General features: G+C 39.2%; 4 protein-coding genes across 9 annotated transcripts in view; 2 read left to right on the forward strand and 2 right to left on the reverse strand.

The window, feature by feature from the left end:
• Positions 1-112: 112 nt before the first annotated feature.
• On the reverse strand, positions 113-3,660 carry b3gnt7l (UDP-GlcNAc:betaGal beta-1,3-N-acetylglucosaminyltransferase 7, like). The gene has a single exon (XM_089011864.1). The coding sequence runs from the start codon at positions 3,052-3,054 to the stop codon at positions 1,846-1,848; it is 1,209 nt and encodes a 402-aa protein (XP_088867990.1). The 5' UTR covers positions 3,055-3,660; the 3' UTR covers positions 113-1,845.
• Positions 3,661-4,581: 921 nt separating this feature from the next.
• lg01h1orf174 (linkage group 01 C1orf174 homolog) lies at positions 4,582-6,814 on the forward strand. Of its 2 annotated transcripts, none has more exons than XM_089011899.1 (4): positions 4,582-4,873; positions 5,256-5,327; positions 5,954-6,322; positions 6,391-6,814. In XM_089011899.1, the coding sequence occupies exons 2-4, from the start codon at positions 5,256-5,258 to the stop codon at positions 6,526-6,528; spliced, it is 579 nt and encodes a 192-aa protein (XP_088868025.1). In that variant the 5' UTR covers positions 4,582-4,873; the 3' UTR covers positions 6,529-6,814. The 2 variants fall into 2 exon arrangements, with proteins under 2 accessions (XP_088868025.1, XP_088868017.1); XM_089011891.1 differs by having other exon boundaries at positions 4,582-4,776.
• A 288-nt stretch (positions 6,815-7,102) lies between these two features.
• On the reverse strand, positions 7,103-12,271 carry dffb (DNA fragmentation factor subunit beta). The gene is made up of 7 exons (XM_089011879.1): positions 12,044-12,271; positions 11,600-11,726; positions 11,318-11,503; positions 9,108-9,187; positions 8,864-9,037; positions 8,689-8,789; positions 7,103-7,473 (listed from the first exon to the last, which is right to left on the reverse strand). Exons 1-7 carry the CDS (start codon positions 12,164-12,166, stop codon positions 7,251-7,253), a joined length of 1,014 nt encoding a protein of 337 aa, XP_088868005.1. The 5' UTR covers positions 12,167-12,271; the 3' UTR covers positions 7,103-7,250.
• Positions 12,272-14,675: 2,404 nt separating this feature from the next.
• nphp4 (nephronophthisis 4) overlaps positions 14,676-23,101 on the forward strand; it is a 111,095-nt gene continuing 102,669 nt past the window's right edge. For 4 of the 5 annotated variants that reach the window (XR_016116875.1, XR_016116877.1, XM_089011825.1 and 1 more), the window contains exons 1-2: positions 14,676-15,021; positions 16,093-16,230. Coding sequence is in view for 3 of the 5 variants with exons in the window: in XM_089011825.1 (XP_088867951.1) it covers positions 14,845-15,021; positions 16,093-16,230 (315 nt within the window). In the remaining 2 variants the exon portion in view is untranslated. Of the gene's footprint in view, positions 15,090-16,092; positions 16,231-23,101 lie in introns of all 5 variants that reach the window. The other variant, XM_089011845.1, reaches the window with a different exon arrangement.

Here is a 23,101-nt window from a genome sequence, read left to right on the forward strand (position 1 = left end):
TTTCCCTATAGGTATATATTTGACAATAATAATAATGTGTTTTTATTTTTATTATTGTTTTATTTTGTTATTATTATTATTGTCTGATAAAATATTTATATTTATTATTGTTATTATTATTATTATTATAAAAGTTTTCACAGGCAATCTCTTTGGAACTGCAACATACATTAGCATCTAATTTGAGTCTACAGTGCTTTCAGTTGATGCAAAATATCAGAAATTTATGAGGTGAATGCATCAAGTAATTTTACAGTATTTGGACACCACATCAGCCAGCCAAGATATTAAAAAAAAGTACTTCGGAGATGACAAGGAAAGCAATTCGGGAAGACTCAGACAAGTTACGTTGTCATTTTTCAAAGTTACAATACAGAATGAAAGCAGATGGAGCAGGTACAAGACAAACTTGCACGAATGGAGAATTGAGCGAGGTCATACTGCTCAAATGGGGGCATATGGCTAATAGAATTGGCCGTGTCAGGCGTACGCTGAGATAACCTCTGATGTCATCATCAGCTGTTATTTTGTCAGACCAGAGACGCACGCAGATGCCACTTGAGGAGCTGTCAATGATATACCATATACCCACCAAAAAAGAAATCCCTCTTGAGGGAACACACATTGTTACTGTATTATTATGTGACTGTGCAAGATGACTGGCGCCTTTTAACTACTGGTAACGATTTTGGTGCTGTCATTGTAGATGTTTTTGTCTTTGTATTGATTGCCATGGCCATAAATATGGAGGCATAGACATCATCTTCATTCATCTTTTTGGCTCTAAACACCATCTCAACAGATTCGCTTTCACGGACTGATTTTCATCTTTATTTTGAGGGCATTTACAGCAAAATTGGACAGGTAGGAAAATATTTTGGATTGCTCGTAGCATTTCCCTTCAGTTTCATTATCAGCAGTTGCTGGGTCAGCTTCAGGTCAAGTGAGTGACAAGGCATAACATTGCATGATTATCCAATTTGCATTGAAAAACCTTTTGGTTGCTTTGGTAATATGTTCCGGGATATTGTCCATCTGCACTGTGGATTGCCGCTCAACGGGTTCCGAAACGTTTGTCCGAATAATGAGTACACTATGCATGAAATACAGTATTTCGAAATTCACCTTGCTCCCTTTGTAAGCGTCAATCAATAGAAAAGAACCCGTTCTGCTGGTAGCCAAATGTCCCATTATTTCAAAAAGTGTGAGACATGTCCAAAAAAAATCTCCCATTAAAGAGTTTTTCGTATTTCAAATCAATTTTCATGGTGTTTGGAATTAAAAAGATAGCTATTTTGTCCTTTTTTTCAACACTTATAGACCCGATTGTAACGTTGTAATAATTGTAATGTAAGTTTTATACCATGTATATCATTGTGACAAAAACGTATCTGCGTTTTAATTGATAAATGAATTCATAACACCGATTCTGATAGATTTGATGGATGTGGGATTATTCCCAAACATCCTGTCTCTATTCATGAATCAAACAAGTGACTTTTAACAGAGGTGACCTCATCTTTAATTTTTTTATTTACAATATAAAACAAATGAAAGAAAAACAAACCTTTTAGACATTTGGGTTTACTTTTACCTTGATTTTGTTGACTCTGACCAATGATAAGACACAATAGCCAATACACTTTTTGCTTTGTTTTTTTTTTTTTTTTTATCTGGGAGGTTCGAACTTGACATGGCACAGAGATTTGGATGTTACAGCTATGTAGTGGTTTCCAAAAATGACTCCATACAGTGGACAGGTTCACCATGGAGCAAACAAATGAGTCTGACATTGCTTCAGAATCAAGTCATCTGCTCTCAAACACAGATACTTGCATTGTCATGTTATATAGAGGCCTTCCGTGCACAAACTAGTTCTTCATTGTGGACCAGAGTCCACATCTTGAGGAGTTCCTTGGGGCTTAGTTTGTGCACCACAATGAGGTTCTTATAAAAACACGGTTCGCTGTTCATGTGGCTCGCCTTCCGCCGGTTAATACCGAAAGTCCTGAATCCGGTGTGCATCTCAGGACTTACATGGAGCCTCTGCAGACACATCCCCAAAAAGACATCATCAATAGGGTACAGTTCCAAATCCTCCGAGACCACAAAGAGCCTCCTGGCCAGCTGGGAGGACATGAGGAACCCCCCTCCTCCCACATAAGGAGGGTATGGCTTATCAAAGAGCTCCCTGGGGATGAAGTATTTACTTTGTCTGTTCCGAATGGGAATGGCTTTGGAGATGGTGTCCCCCACAAACAGGTTGGTCTCCTTATGCTCCTCCACTTTGAAACCGATGAGGTCTAGTAGGTTGTTGGTATTGACAAACACATCATCATCCCCTTTGAATACAAACCGCACACCCGGGCAGTAGATGTCGAACCATTTGAGAAAGTTAATCTCTTTCAGGGTCAAGTTAAAAAATGTGTCCATGAAATCCCATTGTAGGATGTCCTTGTAGATCTGATCCTCGTACTCTATCAGTTTTTGTAGGTTATTAGTATCTTTGCCAACGGAAGGACTCCCCAAAAGAAAAATGGTCCTGACGCTCTTCCCTTCCGCCGTGTACTCCCTGCCCCAGGTTTTGCGCACAGCCTCGCGGCGATCGTGCTGCTCGATGACAGACTTGACCACCATGAGGAGGTGCACCTCTCCCACCTTGGCTGTGCATTTCTCCGGGTGGTTGATAAGCATCGGGAAGTACCTGCAGTGCCGATGCAGTACGAACTGGTGAAACCTTGGGTCCAACTTCTGGAACCAGTCTTTTGTCCTCACCGTCGCGTCTTCGGTGCAGTTAAGCACCTGCGCGTCCCAGAAAGGAGCTCTGCCATTGGAGTTCGGTACCTTCACATGGTTATGACTCGTCAAAGCACTCTCGTTACCTTTCTTCAACAGAGAACACCCCACGCACCAGCCGGTGTGTCGCGTGAAGGAACCCGTAGTGTCCTCGGGGAATTTGAGCTTGTGGAACAGGAGAAGAGAGGCGAAGAACAGAGAGAGGCTTAAAAGCGGCTTCAACAGACCGAGACGTTTTCTTCGAAAAAGCTGCTCCATGATGGTCAGTGTAGTGGTCCGCGGATCTCCAACGCTTCACCTTGGACCTCCATTATGATGCCCCCTCAACTGTGTGTCGCTCGTATCCAGCACTCTCGTATCCCCCACGGCCCCCGGTACAGCCGGATAACAGGATGAGGTGACATCGATGTGGTCCCGGGGCTTTCTTCTTCGGTCATGGTGGCGTTGAATTGGAGACCCCGAGAGGCAATGGAGAGTGGGGAAATGCTGTGGGCCACGTCACTTGGGCCTCGAACCTCTGGACTCGAGGCCGAGAGCACACGCACACTCGCGCAAACGTATGGATCCACCCCCGTTCGACTAACTCTCCTCCTACCAAATATATCCTCCCCTTCCTCCCCATTGCTTTTTGGTAACAGGTGTCAACGACAAGTTTATTGTGTTTCCTGGAAGAAACCCACAGAAAAGTACACACTTAGTTTCGGTCTTATTTTGGATTCAACGGGGCCTAGTTTGCAGACATTTTGACAATTCCCCTTGCCATTTCTTTTTAAACAGTTGGTTTAAGCCTTTGGCCGTGACACCTTTGCCACTTTGCACATATAGTGCCTTTATTAATTAACGTAGCCTATTCATCGACGTATCCCTGCATTTGCACAAATAAATTTAATATTATATTTCTGATGATCGATAACGTAGTGCACTTACTATTTTTTTTGCAGTGGAATTGACTCAATTTCCTGCATAGCTGTTGGTAACTACGTGGGCGTTTAGTTGTTTGAAATTAAAAAAGTGAGATGAAAGAAAGTAATATTTTATTGCTTCGAATACATTACGAATAAAAATACATTTCACATAAACACTTTGCTTTTTGATTGTTGCTGTGCTGATGACCATTTTGTGTTTGGGAGCCTTTTACTGAGCGAGTTGCTTGTTCTGTAGCCACAAAGGGACATAAGTCTTCTTGTGCCGGTCCCAAGCCCGGATAAATACAGAGGGTTGTGTCAGGAAGGGCATCCGACGTAAAAGCTGGTCCAAAACAAACATGCGTATCATACCTCTGAAGATGGAGGTTACTGATTCGCTGTGGCGACCCCTTGAAGGGAAAAGCCAAAAGGAAAAGAAGAAGACTATCAGCTATCATTTATCTAAAGGTCAGCGTAAGAGCCATTGTGCTCCTTTTTGAATAGCTCTAGTGTACTCTAGTGGACACAAGGAAAAATTACAACAGCTTGGAGTGTTTTGACTTGGACGCCCACGAGTAGGGTACAAATGTTATCCATACATCATATTTTAAATGTTTATTCGCACACGGGTTGCGGACGTGATAGAGCCTATCCAAGCTGTCTTGAGGCAGTCGGCGGGGGTAAACCCCGAAGTTTTTTTCCCTTCCAATATTTTTTAAAATTATTTTAAACATATTTTGCGGCTTACCCCACGCAGAAAAAATGTACATCGAAAATTTAGCCATATATTAAGAAACATTTTGGGGTTGAAAAAAGATGCATTTATTTCTGTTTTTGCGTAATCACGTCGGCGTCTACGTCACATCCTGCGTCCCAAACATGAACTCCAGTGGAAGGAAATTAGTTTCGCGAGGCGTTGCCTTGGCTATGCCAAGACAATTGTGAGAGACAGCCCATACCAAAAATAACACCAGCCAGAACCCTGTCACATCGGGAAGACATTTACAGTTGGATGTAAAGTCAAAATAGTAACCAGTGAAGGAAGAAGAATTCGTCCGAATTGACGAGGCACAAGGTACGTGTTAACAACCTCGTTCAAGCGTTAGCACGCAGGCTACGTAGACGACGTTGGTCTGTCCTGGAATTCAGCACAGTTGTACGCCCTCTAGCTGGTAAGTTTTTTTTAGCCTTCAGCTAATTTAGTGATACATAAAGATGAGTATAGAGATGAGATGGGGGATGTTTAACAAATGGTCATGTGGTTATGTTCGAAACTTAACTGCAGTTCAAATATTAAAGCGTTAAAATCCGACGGTCATTTCATTTCCAGTGTTTGTGAACGAGGGAAAATACACGAAGAACTTGACGCGAAACCACTTTGGTCACGTGACAAAGATTGATTAAAAAAGTTGGCCACATCACGAGATACTAAGATAGTATCGTTAAATCGTAGTCAGGACAGTTGTAGGACGATGCTTTGGATTGATAAAACGTTGATAAAAATAGTTTATTAGATGATAATCATCTCAGGAACGGTTGTTTTTTTCCTTGCAGATGTCAGGTGAACCTAACGATATGAAGCGCCGAAAGACGAAGAGTAATTCTGAAGCCACACGCACTCAAAAGGTTGGTTTACTAGACACAATACCTGCCTGCAATTAAACTGTCCATTTGGGCTCTGCGGTACTCTACACAACACTTGGAGATTTATCACGAACCATCTGTCACAATGAGGTCATCATGACTGTTTGAAGGGCAACTGTCCTCCCCACTTTCTCTTTGCATGCTGGGGTGTAGCCAGTGAAATTGAACAAAGTTTTTCCTAGACCCGTCATTCTTCACAGTTTATTTAAAGAGGGGTGCAATTATTTTTTTTTTGTTGCCTTAATAAATCCAATTGAGCTGAAAGCGTTTTGTGTGATAAATGTGCAAAGAACACAGTAATAAAGGAAGGGCGTAAATATATTTTTACACCACTATATAATTCACAATCTCAATATCACGGCAACTTAGATGTCACAATATTTTCTTGACTATTATATCCCTACCAATCACAGTCTTTGCATAAAAAAAGATCCATAGCGATGTTGGTTTGCTTTTGATGAATCATTCATATCTTCTTTGAAGGAAGATCTTTGGGACACTTCAGATTGCTCATCAATCTTAAATACAGCAGCTGTTAAGGAAAAAAAAGAAACACAATGACAGATAACTGCTCACACTCAAAGCCGGGTCTTTTATCTGCATCACAGGGTTCTGCCACAAGAAGAAAATGTGTTAAAAGTCAGTGCAACAGCACAGCAGAGAACGCCTCAAAAGGTGGCGTGAACACCAAAGCAACCAGTAACACAGAGAGACCCTCCCGTATCAGTTGCGAGTGCCTCCAGCTCGCAGGTAGGCGGCGATGCTCAGCATCGCCTCTTCTGGACGGACAGGAGGGAAAAGAGAACGGGCTCAGATCGGCTCTTTTGTTGGACACCTGCGTGTGGTATGATGTACAGGACAGCCCTGAGCCTGTTGACATGGATTGTGAAGAAATAGACAAAACTATATATCCCGATGATGACAGCAACCAAATTCTTCCTGTAGAGCAGTTCTTTGGTAATCTGGATACCGCACAGGTAACTTGTGCTTTTTTTTAATCACATCAATTAAATGCTGCCTTAATCAAAATGTCTTTTACCGGCAGGATTTCCCTCAGAGAACGTCAGCGACTTCCTCCCGTCAGCGGAGGCAACGCAGACGGCGGCACTACTTTGCTCGAGAGGACAGCGATGAGGCCGACGAGGAGGCGGGTCACAAATTTTCGCCGAATGGTGGCACTTAGTGAAGAGACACTTCCGTCATGGACTTGTCAGCACTTAGCGTAAGCAGCCGAATGAAATGTATTTCGTCCACTCAGCTTTCACGCGCGCTAAGGTAATTTCAGCTAATTTTGGGTGCTGCAGTTGACATTTGAGGAATGCAAATATGATGAGAATTATGTACTTTAAGAGTCCAGAAATTCAGTCCCACATAAATATTTTTTTTGTTTTCCAATGTTGGGATAAAGGAGAGTCTGAAAATATCCGGCACTGTTATTACAACAATAATAGTAATTATTATAATGTAAACCTGATGTGCTGGAAGAAAAAAAAAAACGAAGTAATTATCAGTTTAGGTTGGCGGGATAGTGAATTCATTTTACAAAGTTGTGTGAACACATTGTCAAAAAAATACACAGAAACGAGTAACTTTCTGATTAAGCCATCTGTGGGTTTCATCCAATCGGCTCATCTAGATGTTTTATATATTTATACATTGAATGTTTTTTTTTTTCAACTCCATGCCTTATTCATTCTGAATGCTTTTCATATTGTACGATGCAATTTTCAGACCGAGTGATTGTTTCAAACTCAGCAGTCTTTGTAAGCATTTAATGCAGTAAACATTGCAGTGCCAAGACGAACAACAAGTGGTGGTTTCACGTTTTCTTGCTTCGTTTGAAGAAGTGAGGTCTGGACGGAGTGTGATGAAATCGGTTAAAACGGTGAGCTCATCTTTCTCAATTCATTTAAAGCGTATCTTCTTCCTCCGTTGCTGTCCTTTAAGGATCATGTTTGGGTCACACAGCAGGTTGTGGGCTCCCTTTTTGTGGCACACGATGTGGACCAGCTTCAGGTTGTCCCGCGTAAACAGCAGTCTGTAGAAGTACGTCAAATTGATGTCCTCACTCGTATGATTCTGCAGTGCTTCCAGGAGAGCTGGGATGATGGTGCGCTTCTTTTCAATCCTGGATGAATCAAAATGGAATTATTTTTTTAATTCTCAATGTTTGTTATTTATATACACTCCAAACATATATACATATATACATACATATATTTATATACACTCCAAACGTAGGTAGTAGGAGAGACCCGGATAACGTAGTAGGTTCAAGAAAAAAAGTTACAAGAAAGCATTAAATTTCCTAGAAAAGCAATCAAGGTCACTTTACAGTCACAGGATAAGCTTTTCTGTGGGTGAGCAGCAGCAGGCACACGCGCCAACGTTCACTCAACCCGGACGTTAATAGAGAGACAGCTAGCTAGCCAGCTGGTAGATATCTAATAGATAGCCAACAGATAGCTAGGTACTTGGCCACCTAGAAAGCTCTATAGCTAACAGCTAGCTAGTTAGTTAGCTAATAAGTTAACATTCCACTGAGCTTAAGTTAACTCCTAAGCTATATGCGTCTGGAGTTATCTGAGCTTGAATTGGGGGTAGCTGTACAAAAAAAAAAACATATATATATACATATATATATATATATATATATATACAGTAAAGTCTCGTTATATCGATATTCTCGGGAGTCGGAAAATATAACCGGACTATCGATATATCCGATCCTGCGGCATGTAAATTTTCTCCTTGCGTTCATAGAAATAGTATCGTAATAAGCAGTACTATCGATATAACCGATATCGATATAACGAGACTTTACTGTATAATGATTTATATAGTGCTTTAACAACCGTTTAAGCTGTAACAAAGCAATAACATGGAAAAAGGGAAATGCTGCCCCCTTGTTGAAGGGAAAAACATTGCCAGAGGTCTGACCAACGCTTTATCGGCAAACCCGCAAGTAAAACCAGAACCTTAACAAATTCGGGAATGGCGCTCCACGTCACACTTTTCAATTCCCAAATGAATTCGGGAATGGCACTGAATGAGTTAATATAGGCAATTTGTTAAAGATGCAACTTATAGTATAGAAAATACAGTAGTCTTTCAAAAAAAGAAATGCCATTAAAGCCTTCAAATTTAACTCTAATATTGAGCATAAAATATATTTATGCCCACATGTATGACTCAAAAAATATATTCCCAATGGCGATAAAAACCTGATTCCAATATATTTAGCTTCTCTTTGCATTTCTTAAGAACCAACAGTGGAAAAGGTAATGTTGTGAATGTATGTATGTATGTATGTATGTATTCAATGCACTGAAAATATACAAACATGTGGTCCAGATTCCAGGTGCTGAACACGATTCGGCTTTCTCTGCTGCCATACGGGTTGATGGAGTGAAGCGACGCACACTTGGTCTGGTCAAAAGAACCCTGAGGAGACAAATGTTCATGAGGCGCGATCAGAAATTCTGCCATTCCAAAAAGGACAACGTTCAGCTCATTACCTGACAGGTAAACCAGCCTTGTCGGGTACACAGTCGATGCGTCTCCTTTTCGGTGCGGTCAAAATAGCAGCCGTTATATTTATCGGACTTCAGCATCAGCGAGATGCTCTTCGACACATGCAAACACTCTTCTTGGACTTTAGGTTTTTGCACGGATTTGGTGGCTTCGCCCAACTGTTAACAGAGATGAGATAATATAATTGTGAAGGCGCTACACATCGGGGCTGTGACTTGGCGGTTTGACCTCTTTCATGTAGCTTCTTATCCTACTTTCACAGTTGTACTTCATGTAGGCAGACTTGGTCTTGAAACGAGCCTCCACACCTGAGTGGAAAATATCATTTTTACATTTTGGCGGTTGAACAAGGTTCCCACAGCTTAAAGGAACACCGACGCCTAAGGGCAAGTTGTGCCCATAATTTGTAAAATCACTTCAAATGACTTCGACTAAGCGTATTTTACAAAGATTCCACCGCATATCGCTATGTTTTATATTTTAAGACTCACGCTGACGATCCCCACGTGACGTCACGTTTGGAGCACCCCTGACCGAGAAAGCGACACACAATGCATTTTGCGGTACTTTGTTTGGTCTGAAAACGTCGTGTTGATGGCGAAATTAGAAGGAAAACACATAAATATGGTGAATCGTGTGTTGCACCAAGACAACTATTTGATATTCGCTGACACAAATTCCCAGCAGACAAATCAGCCCATTTCCAACAGAGCTTGGGCGCCATCTTCTGCATTTTCTGGGACACTACATTGCTGTCATTGACGGCTCAAATTGATATGGGAGGACTCCTTTAATCGATTGCAAACATGTATGCTTTCCTCTTCAGAACTATTTGAATCATATTCATAACTGGATGAGTAACAAGAAAGCATCTTCTCCGAATCTAAAGCCATTGTTTTGATTCTCGAGCAAGGCAAGACGTCTTGGCGTGACGTCACGAAGTGGAGGCGGGACTTTCTGAAAATCCTCAATTCACAGCTCAATTTGTTGCGGTTTTAGCACACTTTAAGTCATTTTTATTGGTGTTTTGCATTTGACTAAAAATATCAGCCTGCGTGTTTTGGGTATTTTAGACGCTATAAAACATTTTTTTCTGATGTCAGTTAGGAAACAAAAAAAATGGTGTCGGTTGTCCTTTAAGCCCCCGGATATCCTTTGATATCCGATACGGTTGTCCTTTAAGTCAAGTCAAATTCCAAACTTCTTAGACCAGCTTCACAATATTCGCGATGTTCCGTGTTGGCCAAAATTGCTGAAGTACATAACACATGAGCATTTGCTCTTAAATAAAGCCACATTGTTGGTTTCCACTTTTGTAATTGCGTAGTGTTATCAACGGAAGTCTCAACAGGTCTCGCAACTACTGTCAGCAGCCACCAACTCCATTTCCCGTCGTAGAAGTAGTGCGTAAACCTCGCCTCTATGGAAGCGCCTTATAATGTGGTGTGCCTGATATTCAGAAACTGAAACTTTTATATATCTACGTATTATACTGCATTCATTAAAACATTCATTGAAGGTGCGCCTTAATAGTCCGGTGCGCCTTATACAGTAAAGTCTCGTTATATCGATATCGGATATATCGATAGTCCCGGTTATATCGATACTATTTCTATGCACGCACGGAGAAAATTACATGCAAACAGGGTCGGATATATCGATAGTCCCGGTTATATCGATATTTTTTCGGACTCCCTTGAATATCGATATAACGAGACTTTACTGTATATGAAAACAAAAAAAATCAAAATACACTGTTCGGTTTAAAAATGATCTTTCCCTCTGGTTCATGCCTCTTCACAGTGTTTACAGATGTGTATATAAACATTCTATCATACACAATTCATTGGGGGTGCGCCTTATACCCTGGTGCGCCTTATACACCGGAAAATACGGTATTTTGAAATCTAATACAAATTGCATTCATGAAATGCTCCTTATCGTGTGATACAATTTAATTTTTATACCATTTATACCACCTTTAATGAAAAAGCCTTGTCTGTTGATATATTCACAAATCCAATGACTTTTAATACTTATTTTTAAGTAATTGCAGGAACTCTTAAAAAATCTGATAATTTTTGGCGTTGTGCTTAATATTGATCGTCAAACCAATAATTACTGAGGGCATAAAAAAGTTTTATCCCTGTGACAGTAAAGTGTCCTTGAGTTTTGAAAGGCGCTTCGAAATAAAATGAATAATAATAAAATGATTATTAATAATAATTGTTATTATTATTATTATTATTAATGGTGTTGGATGAAAGAACAATTGGATTGGATTAGATTTGCCTTTATTAGTCTCACAGTGGAGAAATTTACAATTAAACTATAAAAAGAGTTGAGGGTTGGACAAAAGCATACAATTGAAATACAACATGAACAACACAGGAATGGCAAATGATGCTGAGCAAATTATGATATGGATTTTGCCTCACCCCTGAACCAGTCTTCATCCTCATCTCTGCTCTCCAGCTCAGATCGGTCCTCCAGGTTCCGGAGAAGATCGCTCAGGATTTTACGTCTCTTGAGAGACTTCTCACCCGTGAGGAGGCCTTTTGCCGCTTGGACGAGGCCTGCTGTGTGCTGATCCGAGCTCAGTAACTGGGCAATGTCACACACAGCTGATGACAAAGAGGCGTGAAGATGTCACTCGTCATGGTTCAGAACTAATGGGGGTCAATTGAAGATCCTGTTGGGAGAGGACACGCTACACTTACCTCCGCCCCATGTTTGATCTTTGCAGAGGAGAACAAGTTCTGTATTGTCTGGCAAAGTTGTGAAAAATTCTTGTGTCACCTTTGTCCCATCTGCGTACAAACAAAGGTGTGCGCCAGATAGTGGCAACTGCAAAAATAACAGGAACACAGATATTAAGGTACAGTGTACTTTTCCCCAATTTTACCGAAAATCTAGCGGTGGTCATCGATTAATGATCGACGTATGAGGCGATAGACGAGTGTGCTAGTGGATATAACAATAACCCAACAAGGCATACTGGGCGCCAAGGTCAGCTTTTATTCACAGTAATTTCTTGATTTTGAGAAGAAAATTGTCATGCTTATGAATGTCACATGCACGTTTTGTTAAAACGGTGTGATTAAAACAAAATAAAGTGGGCTGAATTTCAACAATTTAAAACGAAGCCAAAGTAAACGTCTCACCTTCAGTAAGTTGCAACCCTTTTTAAGCAACTCCTTCACTTCACTTGCTGCAACACCGTACTTTCTGTTACCTTGTAGGCTCCTGATTTTAAAAGGCCTACTTTCCCCGAAAAGGGTACACATTTGGCTGTTTTGCTGCGCGCCTTTCTGATCTGCCAGTGCAGTACTGTTTTCGCAATTCGCATTCTCGGAAAGTTGTTTTCAAGCCATTCGTACACAAGTGATATTCCTAGATCCCGCCTACACGCCGACTTGTCCGTCCCCCATAGCCGCCATGTTGTATGTGGCAACATTTTGCAACAATAACCACGTTTGACAATGAACATTTCGCTGTCTGAAATTAACACTGAAAGCATTTTTAATATTAAATTATATCAAGTAACTTATGATTAACATTGTCAATTGGTGAATTGATGTACATTCTTGGAAAGAAATTGAGTCACCAAAGCCAATCGGCAAGTTACAAAATTCCCATATCCATATCTGGACATGGTTAGCTTATTGTCTCAGATTAAATACGCACTATTAAAGGACAGCTGACGTGACTTTTTTGTTTTTTTAACTGACACCAGAAAACGTTTTATAGCATCTAAAATACCCAAAACATGCAGTATGATATTTTTAGTCAAATGCAAAACACCAATAAAAATGACTTAGTGTCCAAAATCTGCAAAAAAATTGAGCTGCGAATTGGGCATTTTCAGAAAGTCCCGCCCCCAGTTCGTGACGTCACGGCAAGACATCTTGCATTGCTTGTGAATCAAAACAATGGCTTCAGATTCGGAGAATATGCTTTCTTGTTACACATCCAGTTATGAATATGATTCAAATAGTTCTGAAGAGGAAAGCATACATGTTTGCAATCGATTAAATCATTTACTTGTGCCATTTTGAGGCAACATGGGGGGGAAAATTTCTCACCCAAAAAAAGAGGCACAAAATGGCGACCTCCTGTGGTCACCTCCGTTTCCACAGGCTGATAAATTCCTTATATGGCGCTTGGATGCCCTCTTCTGGCCTTCTGGCGGCTTTTGGGTGCAACACGAGGTCCCCAGACAACACAAGTACAGCAAAATACATTGACGTGATGGAAGGACCGCTACAAAGCGTCTTCTGGCAGCACTGTATTCATTTTAAATCATTCATTCATCTCCCGGACCGCTTAAATTTCACAAGGGTCACGCAGTCCTGGAGTATGTATATCTCAACCGTTTTAGGCACTCGGCGGGGGACACCTTGAATTGATTGCCAGCCAATGGCAGGGCACACTCATACAAACAACCATCTGCTCTCACGCTCACACCGAGGGACAATTTGGAGTCTTCGATCAGCATGTCATGCATGTTTTTCGAATGTGGGAGGGAACCGGAGAAAACTCGAAGAATTCTGCTACAATTCTCCATGATTGATTATTTATACGGTATAATCAATTAAATTCGAAATCATACAAAATTTACAATTACATCTATACTCTTGACATTTAAATGTTTCATTTACCAGCATTCGTTTGCTGGAAGGTCTGCCACACCCAATATGAATGCATGCCGACATGAATCATCCCACTCATCACGTGTAGTCAGTCTAGCGTTAATGATGCCCCGCCCATGAGTTGTTTGAGTTTCCGCTAGCGCATATCCCAGGATACTTTGCGTCTCTGTCTTCAAATGAATGCGTGTTTTGTTGTCCTTTACTTTTTATTCACTACCCTATTAGTATGGCGTTTTGGATAGAACTTCAGAATTATATAGTGTTCTAAAAAAACTCATATGGCGTAAAAATCACTCTTGTAGTTGAATAAAAAAACTTCCAGTGTCCTGCACCATATTTTCACATTTATTAGGGTACATTTCTAAAAGCAAATCCAGTTAACTCGTTTTGGTGTTAAGCGGATACATATTCGAGGCTTGTGATACAACGAATATATTCAGACATATTCGAATAGTAAATCTTTTGCATACGCTTGTTTGCAATATGAGTTATTATATTTTTGGGAGTTATTTGGTTTGTTTGACAGTCTGTCTTTTAAATGCCTATACATGCTGTGTTTAGGCTGTAACCTAGCTGTATTGACTACAATTGCAAACAATTAATACTTTGAGTATTCTTGTTCTGAATTGACATCGCTATTACCAAGAAAATGAGAAAACTAATACCATTACAGTACATTATTGTGTACTGTAATTATAATACCGCACTGTTATGAGTACGGATAAAACCAATCAATATTGTATTGTAATATTGATTCTGGTACTGGTAAAGAAAAATATATTAGTATAATAAGACAACAAATGCAAAGAAACAGATTTTTGAGCCAATACTTGTTCTCAAATCGTCATTTGCCAGCATGGCCACTCGAGGAGGACCGAACATTGAAACGTGATTATTACCATAGCAACTGACGCTACTAGATAGGCGACACCAAGTACGAGGTGTGACATGCACACACACCCATCACCAAAATCAGTTCTTTGTAACACTCCACCATGAAATAGATCGCTACGTTTTTAAATAGGGCGTTATTCTTTTAACCTTTACATACGTGGTCGTCTTATTTAGAAATACTCGTGGTGCAACGTATGATTTAATAGCTGACCCCCGTGCACATGGTACGATCCCATTTTAACATGGCGGCTCGCCTGTGTTGGCTTTGTCAAATTCCAACCACGATTGTCATAAATAAATGTGTCTTTCCTAACTTTCACCCTCTCAGGTGTTGACAGAACGTCTGTTAGCGATGTAGATTTAATGCATTATATGTGATCCACGTGATTTAACAGCACGATGTTGCATATACCACAAGTATGGTAAAAACAGAGGACCTGTCGTCTATGGCGGACAGTTGGAGAGACGTGTTTGAAATGGGACGTTTGATTCCTGCGTCCGGGCAGATGGTGCGCCAGGCAGTGGACAGCCACCTCACTCAATCCCGCGGGGTCCAACTCACCCTCGGTCGGGTAACAGCGGCGCATCTCCCCAAGGTGACAAGACTCGCTGCTAACACTTGCTAGCTCGCTCCAGATCAGAATCACAATCATCTTCGTCTCCGGTAAATGAAGGGTCTCTGGCTGTCATTAGGATGCGATAAAAGCAAATGTGTTCATTCATCACATTTAATGAATAGTGCAAACAAGGGAGGACAGTGCAACATTTACTGCAATTAAGTAAACTTGAATTTGACTTCAATTGTGAACAATTGAATAGAAATTCCATTAATCCTTTCCAACTCACAAAAAAAAGAACCCACAGTTTAAATGCATTTCCATATTGAACCTTGTTTCCCAACCCTTTTTAAGCCAAAATGCACATTTTACATAAAAAAATGTCACAAAAAGTTTTGAGTTGTGAAAACAAGTCCCAGTTTACCCAGTGTGTTTTGGCCTGTTTAACTCAACACCAAGTTTATTATTATTATTATTATTATTATTATTATTATTATTATTATTATTAAAACAATAATAATATTACATATAAGACAATACATCTTGATTTATATAGCTTTTTCACAACAGCTGCAGCTGTAACAACACACATGACAAAATAGTTTTCACAGAGTAAAGTAAAATAATAAACACAACATTTATAATATCCCTTTCCAAATTGCTGATGTGGACTGCAAATTCTCCCATTGTGGGACGATTAAAGGTTTTCTGATTCTGAATACGAATACTCATAATCATAATACATGGCAATAGCCATCAAATAGAAGAGTCAAGTTTTCAAAATGGTTATTGTCTATAATTGGCACAGTAAAAAAATGTCCTCAAATTCATCACTCATCACAATCTTAGTGAACCAGCCTATTTTGAGAAAAATACACAGTGAGAATCATTATTAAATTTCATCCCGATCTTGATCGAGCTTGCAAACTTTGACAGCAATGTGAAAAACAAGTTTGATTCAAGTCATTTAGTGCTCGGCCCACTGCCTCCATTCCTTTCTTTTCTTTTCTTTTTTTACTGCAATGTAATGTACACTATTTCAATTATTGAACTTGCTTGTGGAGTCTTTGTTATCCCGCGACACTAACCGGGAGTCTTCCGTCCTCACAGGAGACCCCAGACGCTGAAACAAATAACACCTACCAGCTGCGAGTGACATTCTTTGACAGAAAACAGCAATATTTCTTTGGGAGGACATGGAAGAGCAGCCCTCAGGAGATGAAAAACAATAAGATGACCCTCAATGAGGTAATGCTATTTATTTATGTATTTTAAACATTGATTTGACGACCTGACTGCTCTTGACATGCACACATTCAAATGATGAAAATACAAATACCTAATCCACCAAGAAGTCAGCAACAAATTTAAACTGCGCTGTTGTTTAAAGTTCGCTTATTCTCATTTTGCGGGAAAACTATCCTGTGGTGGTTCAAAATGGCGAGTCTTGAACAAATATATAAATCTGCCCGATGGTCTGTAGTCACCTTGAGAAAACCAGGTGTTATGATGCGACTTTTAATTTACTTGTGAGAAAGGTTAACACGTGAAGCCCCATGATTGCAAAATATTAGACACTGCTCTCATTGTGACGTAAGATAAAAACCTTTGACAACAGTGATAAACGTTGTCAAGCGAATGGCCCTCTGATAATCAATACATATTTGATACAACTCCTGCATCGTATGTCATTGGTCGGCGTGCAATTCATTTAGATGATTTACTGCTGATGCACCGCAATGAGCCAGCAAACATTTATCCACATGAGCATCTGTCATCATGATACGTTTAATGAGACAAGAAGCACATGTTTTGTCTAATTAGTTCGAAATGATTAACGGGGCTCATCGGTTGAGGTCACTTATTCATCAAAACATGTCCTTGTAACATGAATTGTGTTGGTCAGAGAGCAGCATGATTCCTTTGTTTAGTTTCACCTTTTAATCTGCTTTGAAGTACATTTACTGAACCAGAAAAAATATAATGAGATCCCAGGCAAGATATTAATCAAATATTCTGTCTGATTATAATGTTAGTATAAGATAAGTGAGTTTTATTGACCCGAAGTGTATGAAGTCAAGTACTCCTATTATGCTTGAAGTTATTGGAATAAATTGAGGTCAAATGTCTGAAATGTCGTTTTACGAAAACAGCGCTGCTGAGCTCTTTTACATTTCGTTCATTTTCAAAAGTGTTACACTTGAATGGAAATAATACCCGGGGGCAGTGGCCGATTGCTGTCACACCGTTCTGTACCCAGTTCTATTGCTATACATGATCATCCGACCTGACCGATTCTCCCAGGCCCTTCGCTTATCGACCGTAATCAGCCTCACCTGCAAATAAGACGCGCGGTAAGCGTCTGAATTCTATTATCCGTCTTGGGATAATCATAATAGAAACCAGATGCTATCCGATTGGGATGATAAAGTGGACTGGGCCTGCCTACCCTTGTGGTGCAGCAAGAACAGCCTCCAACTAGGCTTGATGACAGCAAATTGCTGTTTGATATCCAAATAATATTAAAAGGGAACCGCAGGAGCCTCTCCAACTTTATGTAGTCAGCCGTGACGGATTGGTTTTAATATCACGAGAAAGGCAAATAGGCGAGGTGATAAAAGAGAGACCACGAAACAAAATGTGTTCACAGTGGGGATTTCAAGTGCGTGTTTTTGTTCCGTTGTGATGTTGCAGACTTCTGCTTGGAAAAAGAGCACACTCAGATTATAATTTAATAATAATAATAATTCATTCATTCATTCATTCATTCATTCATGCATTTATTTATTTATGTATCTGCATTTATTTATTATTTATTTATGTACTTATTTATTTGTGTATATACTTGTGTATAATTTTTGTGTATATATTTGTTTATATGTTTATTTATTTATTTAAATAATAATAATAATAATAATAATAATAATAATACATTTAATTTACAAGCGTTAGAAGTTTTAAGAGGCTGATGCGTATGCAAGACTGCACTCAAAATACATTATTATACATTAATTCAATATACGACCCTTCTTACTCAAGCTATGTTTTTTTTTTGTATGACTTCATAAATATTAAGGTTTTCTCATGATCATAACTACAACTAAAATAATTATTTGCATGCACCTTACATGGATAGCACATGGAGATCATGTAAACAGAATTTCGGAACAGGTAGGGGGCATGTTTCCACCATTATAAATAATATAATGGCTATTGATCTTTGTCATAATTGTTCACATTCCCTGAAAAGTTTATAAACCTTTCTATTTTTATGCATTTATATACAGTTCATTAACTATTAACATTTTATTCATAACTCCCCCCCCCCCCCAAAAAAAGGCATCGTGCAAATTACTTGGTACTTTTTCGAACAAAAAACAAAACACTGGATTTTCCTATTTCAAATGAGGTTGAAACAATAAGGGACTTTTCCGTCGAGATTTTCCCCTCAACTCAAAGTCTTACCAGCAGAGGGCAATGTTGTGCCTCAAATGGCACAGAGTGACTCAAGCGAGGCACAAAAAGGGAATGTGAATCCATATTATCTCTCACTGTGATCACCTCATTTACCTGTCTGCTCATGGAGGAGCTGCTAATTTTTTTTCTGCAACCTGCGACATTGTCAGGCCAAGAGCCGTGCCCTGGAGAAAAGGTCACATTTTGCTTCTGGCTCTCTCAAACTTGATTTTGGTAGCTTTTGTCCACCCCCCCGCCCCCAATATGAACAAAAAAATAGAGAAAATGGAATCTCTGTTTTGTGCCAAAAGGTTTTGGCACACTGTGTTACACAGTTTACAAGGCGCATAAAAGGCGAAACGAGGAATTGTTGTTGGTGGCCGCCAAAACTGAGCAATCATTTCAAATGCCCATCTCTTTTTCATTGGCAGGTTTCACTGTGTGGCGTAGAAAACTTGAAAACACAAGCATACTGATTTTAATCGTGAAATAATTTGTCAGCCTTTGTTTGTAAAAAGGAATTCTCTTGAGAATAGACCGCTTTTAAAGTTAAGACGGTTCAGACTTTGTGGCAATAATGACGCAGAGGCACACAAAGACATTGCAAATTAGCCCTTTTGGTGAAGTTCCTGTTTAAAAGTTCTGTTTAAAGCAAAATCTATCCAACATAATATAGCTGAAGAAAAACTGCTTTCCTTTCCCTGGCATATTTTGTTGGCATTTTCAAACCTTGCTGTTTTGCCTTTTGATTGCGAGCACGAGTCACATCTATTCAAGCGTATTTGCTCTGCAACCACAATGAAAGAAGCGATGTCCTTTCTCACCCTCTCCCCCCCAAGTGCTAATACGAGAGGTGAGATTAATTTCATGTCAACAATTCTAATCACAAAAGACATTTCGAAGAGTCCTTTTGTATTGCTATACAATATCTCGCGTGTCCTTGACTGAATGCAAGAAAACAACTTGAAAATGAAGCAAAATATCTTCTTCTAGCTTTTCCTCCATTTCCCTCAATTTTCTAATATATATATGTAACTAATATATGTTATACATTACCATATTTTCTGGTGTATAAGGCACACCCAAAAGCCTTAATTTTCATTATATGCAGGTGCACCTTATATGTGAAGCTATATTGAACCACAACAGGTGTTGGAACTACTCCATTTACCCCCTGTATTAATGCGCGGTCCATGCTGGGATGTATAAAATGTAATCCAACCTCTACTGTAGCACCTTATAATGTGTGTGCTTCATATTTGGAAGACCTTACTAAATGTATATATTATATTTGGAACATGTTTTTCATTCATTGAAGGTGCGTCTTATAGTCTGGTGCATCTTATATATGGAAAAGGTTTGTAAATACACCATTCAGTGGGGCTGCGCATTATAGTCCGGTGCGCCTTAGGCACCGCAAAATACGGTACGTAATGTAATGTAATGTAATGTAATGTAATGTAATGTAATGTAATATAATATAATATAATAATATTTAAAATATATTCTAATATAGAAATGCTTCACTGTGCATGAACTTTTCAAGAACGTTCATCTTTATCCGTGATATCAGAACCACACAGCTTTTACACGCCACCTCGCCGAGTGGAATCGCTTACTGTATAACACACATCCACTCGCACCATGTGTGGACCAATATCTGATCAAAATCACTCCTGCCATCTATTGGTCATTTATCATACTGAAATCATCACCATAGCACTCACTAAGGAGCTGCGTAAAATTCCTTATTCTTACTAACTTATAGACTTCTTTTTTTGCAAATGTATTTTCACGTTTTAACATGAAATGAAAGTCTCTCAATTTTAATTCCATCCAAGAAAAAAAGTCCAATGAATAAAATGTAGTAATTATTGCATTGTCTTAATTGGTGCACATACCTCGTGTATTGATCATTAGGAGTTTGGTTAATTTTGTAGGCTTAATTGGTCCAGATGCATGGAAAGGTGAATATTGATTTTTTTAAACCAGTTTTCTATTGCAGTCCACTCCAGTGCCAGGTTTTTTTGTCATTTTCACTCAAATTGCAGCACACGCAGAATATTGAGTATAATAATAATAATAATAATAATAATACATTTGTGCAGGTGAACAGCGGGAGCCATTCGCGCCAGCGTTCAGTCTACCCGGAGGTAACTCAGCAGCAAAGTTATGAAAGGGAGAGTAAGGAAAGAAAGAAGTAGAGAAACAAAATATAGGAGCTGCTGGAAAGGCAGCCACTCTCGCGGCACCATCTTGAAGTAAAAAAATAAATAAAAATAAACTAAATAACAAATAATATGACAGCACAAAGACACAGACTCATTCATTCTTCAGCACAGTTTTAGGACTATGTAAACATTCAATGCAGCGTAAGAAAGCGTTAACTATCTTCTTTCATAAAAAAAAAGAGTTAATTCCTAAATTATATGGGTCTGAAGTTATCTGAACTTAAAATTGGGGCGGATGTACAAAAGGCATATGCTGCCCCCTCGTGGGAGGAAAAAACATTGCTAGAGGTCTGACCTACCGCTTTATCGGCACCTCACTGTAAGAAAAACTGAAACCTGAACAAATTCGGGAATAATAATAATAATACATTTCATTTGTAAGCGCCTTTCAAAACTCTCAAGGTCACTTTACAGTCACTGGATCAGTATTTCTGTGGGTGAGCAGCGGCGGCCACACGCGCCAGCGTTCACTCAACACGGAATAACTCAAATAAAAAGCTATCTAGCTAGCCATTAGATAGCTAATAGATAGCCAGATAGCTAATAAATAGCTAATAGATATCCAGCTAATAGATAGCTAGCCAGCTGGATAGCCAGCTAACCAGCTAGCCAGTTAATAGATAGCTAGCTAGCCGGATAGATAGCTAAAAGATAGCCAAGTACATAGTGCCCCAAATCTCCATCAGTTTGGTCAGTAAAACTTGCTAACTATGGTAAAATGCTATACGTGGCTAATTTCTTCATTGCTAATAAAAAATAAATGACAAAAAAGCGATGTGAAGCCGTTAAAAAGCAACATGGCGCTCAACATCATACAGTATTTTCAATTCCTGCATAAATTTGGGTAAAAAATGCCTTGCATGGACTTTAGCCTCTTTTTTTCCTCTTACAAACTTTTTATTAAAACATGTCAGGGATTGTATAGCTCTCTGGTGTGTGCCCGATGCATTCATTTCTTTCCTGCTATTATTCTTGATAACCATCGCTTGCACATTTCACATAAACGCAGCAGCATGCACTTACAGTGAATAGAATTTTTTATTATTCTTTTTTTTTTTAAATGTTACATTATGGATCGTTAATGAGTGTCGTTATCGTATCTGTTTGCATAACATCACATTCAACCGGGACGAGGCAACATTTCCACAAGTGATAGAAATCAGGACACATCTTTCTGCTCAGCCTGTGTCATTGGGCTCGCATTGTCAACCACACGCACGGCATATTTATTTGCACTTCCATCGCTGTATTTGCCATCAGGCGCTCGTGTAGATTGTATTGTCACTCTATGGAGGTATTTAACACATTCAGCCTCTTTCAGCAATTCTACAACACAAAAATTCATTATTGATAGCTTTTTTAAAAATAGAAACCAATTGCACCTTTCAGTCATTGGTGACTGTGGAAATGTGGATTAGTGAAAACGTTTTATATGATTTATTTTTATTTATTTATTTATTTATTTAAAAGATGTTATTTGTGTTGAACCAATATTTTCTTCGAAAATGGTCTGAGGAGGTGGGGGACTCACTTCCCAAGTAACCGTTAATCATTGTGGTTGTGCTGTGAGAAATGTTTTTTTTTTCTGTATTTGGAGGTAAACACTCTGACTGAGTGCAGACATGTAAAACAATCGTTAATGAGTAGTGGGGGAAATCAGTTGAAAGTGTCGGCCAGAGTGCTGACATTAAAAATAAATAAATAAATAAATAAAGGAGAGCTCTAAAACCAGTAATGCACCTCCCACTGTTGTCATTTGGTAGCAAGTTTTATTGCAGTTGTTTCAGTCAGCTTTGCCTCTCTATGTTTTTTTATTTTATGTATTTATTCATTTTTACTTTGCTATTTTGAGGCAAATAGAGCGTACCCAACTAGGGATGGAGAATCTGCAGGATTTCGATTGTCTTTTGTCATTTAAAGGACAACCGACACAATTTTTTTGTTTCCTAACTGACATCAGAAAAAACGTTTTATAGCATCTAAAATACCCAAAACACGCAGTATGATATTAATGCAAAACACCAATAAAAATGTGTCCCAAAACTACTTCAAAATGACCCCGGGGATTCAGAGATCCAGCTCCAAGAACCAGCTCGTTCACGAACGACACATCACTCACTGTGGCGCTCCGTGTGTTTCCCGATAAATAGTTTGTATGCCAAGATTATATTCTCGCAAAGCAAAAAGTTCGTTAGCTAAAGCGTTCGGAAACCGAGGTATCACTGTATTTGTCAACCAAAACAAAAGAAAATGTATTGGATCAGACAGCAGTATGAGACCTCCTGTGTCAGAACTTCTTGAAACTTTGATGAATATCAGTTGTGAATTGTTTGTAAGTGTTGGCAAAAAAATATACAAATCCGATCGACAACTTTGATGAATATCAGTTGTGAATTGTTTGTAAGTGTTGGCAAAAAATATACAAATCCGAT

This window comes from Hippocampus bargibanti, linkage group LG01 (genome assembly GCF_051943395.1).
Source record: "Hippocampus bargibanti isolate YZ-2025 linkage group LG01, ASM5194339v1, whole genome shotgun sequence".
Lineage (NCBI taxonomy): Eukaryota > Metazoa > Chordata > Actinopteri > Syngnathiformes > Syngnathidae > Hippocampus > Hippocampus bargibanti.

Excerpts from the sequence above, each read along its gene's own strand:
- b3gnt7l (XM_089011864.1), bottom strand. The coding sequence starts at position 3,054 with ATGGAGCAGCTTTTTCGAAGAAAACGTCTCGGTCTGTTGAAGCCGCTT.
- lg01h1orf174 (XM_089011899.1), top strand. The coding sequence starts at position 5,256 with ATGTCAGGTGAACCTAACGATATGAAGCGCCGAAAGACGAAGAGTAAT. Across the intron at positions 5,328-5,953 it reads AAGCCACACGCACTCAAAAG|GGTTCTGCCACAAGAAGAAA; the intron begins GTTGGTTTACTA and ends TCTGCATCACAG. Across the intron at positions 6,323-6,390 it reads GTAATCTGGATACCGCACAG|GATTTCCCTCAGAGAACGTC; the intron begins GTAACTTGTGCT and ends TTTTACCGGCAG.
- dffb (XM_089011879.1), bottom strand. The coding sequence starts at position 12,166 with ATGTGTACCCTTTTCGGGGAAAGTAGGCCTTTTAAAATCAGGAGCCTA. Across the intron at positions 11,504-11,599 it reads AGATCAAACATGGGGCGGAG|CTGTGTGTGACATTGCCCAG; the intron begins GTAAGTGTAGCG and ends CTTTGTCATCAG. Across the intron at positions 7,474-8,688 it reads ACCTGGAATCTGGACCACAT|GATTGAAAAGAAGCGCACCA; the intron begins GTTTGTATATTT and ends TGATTCATCCAG.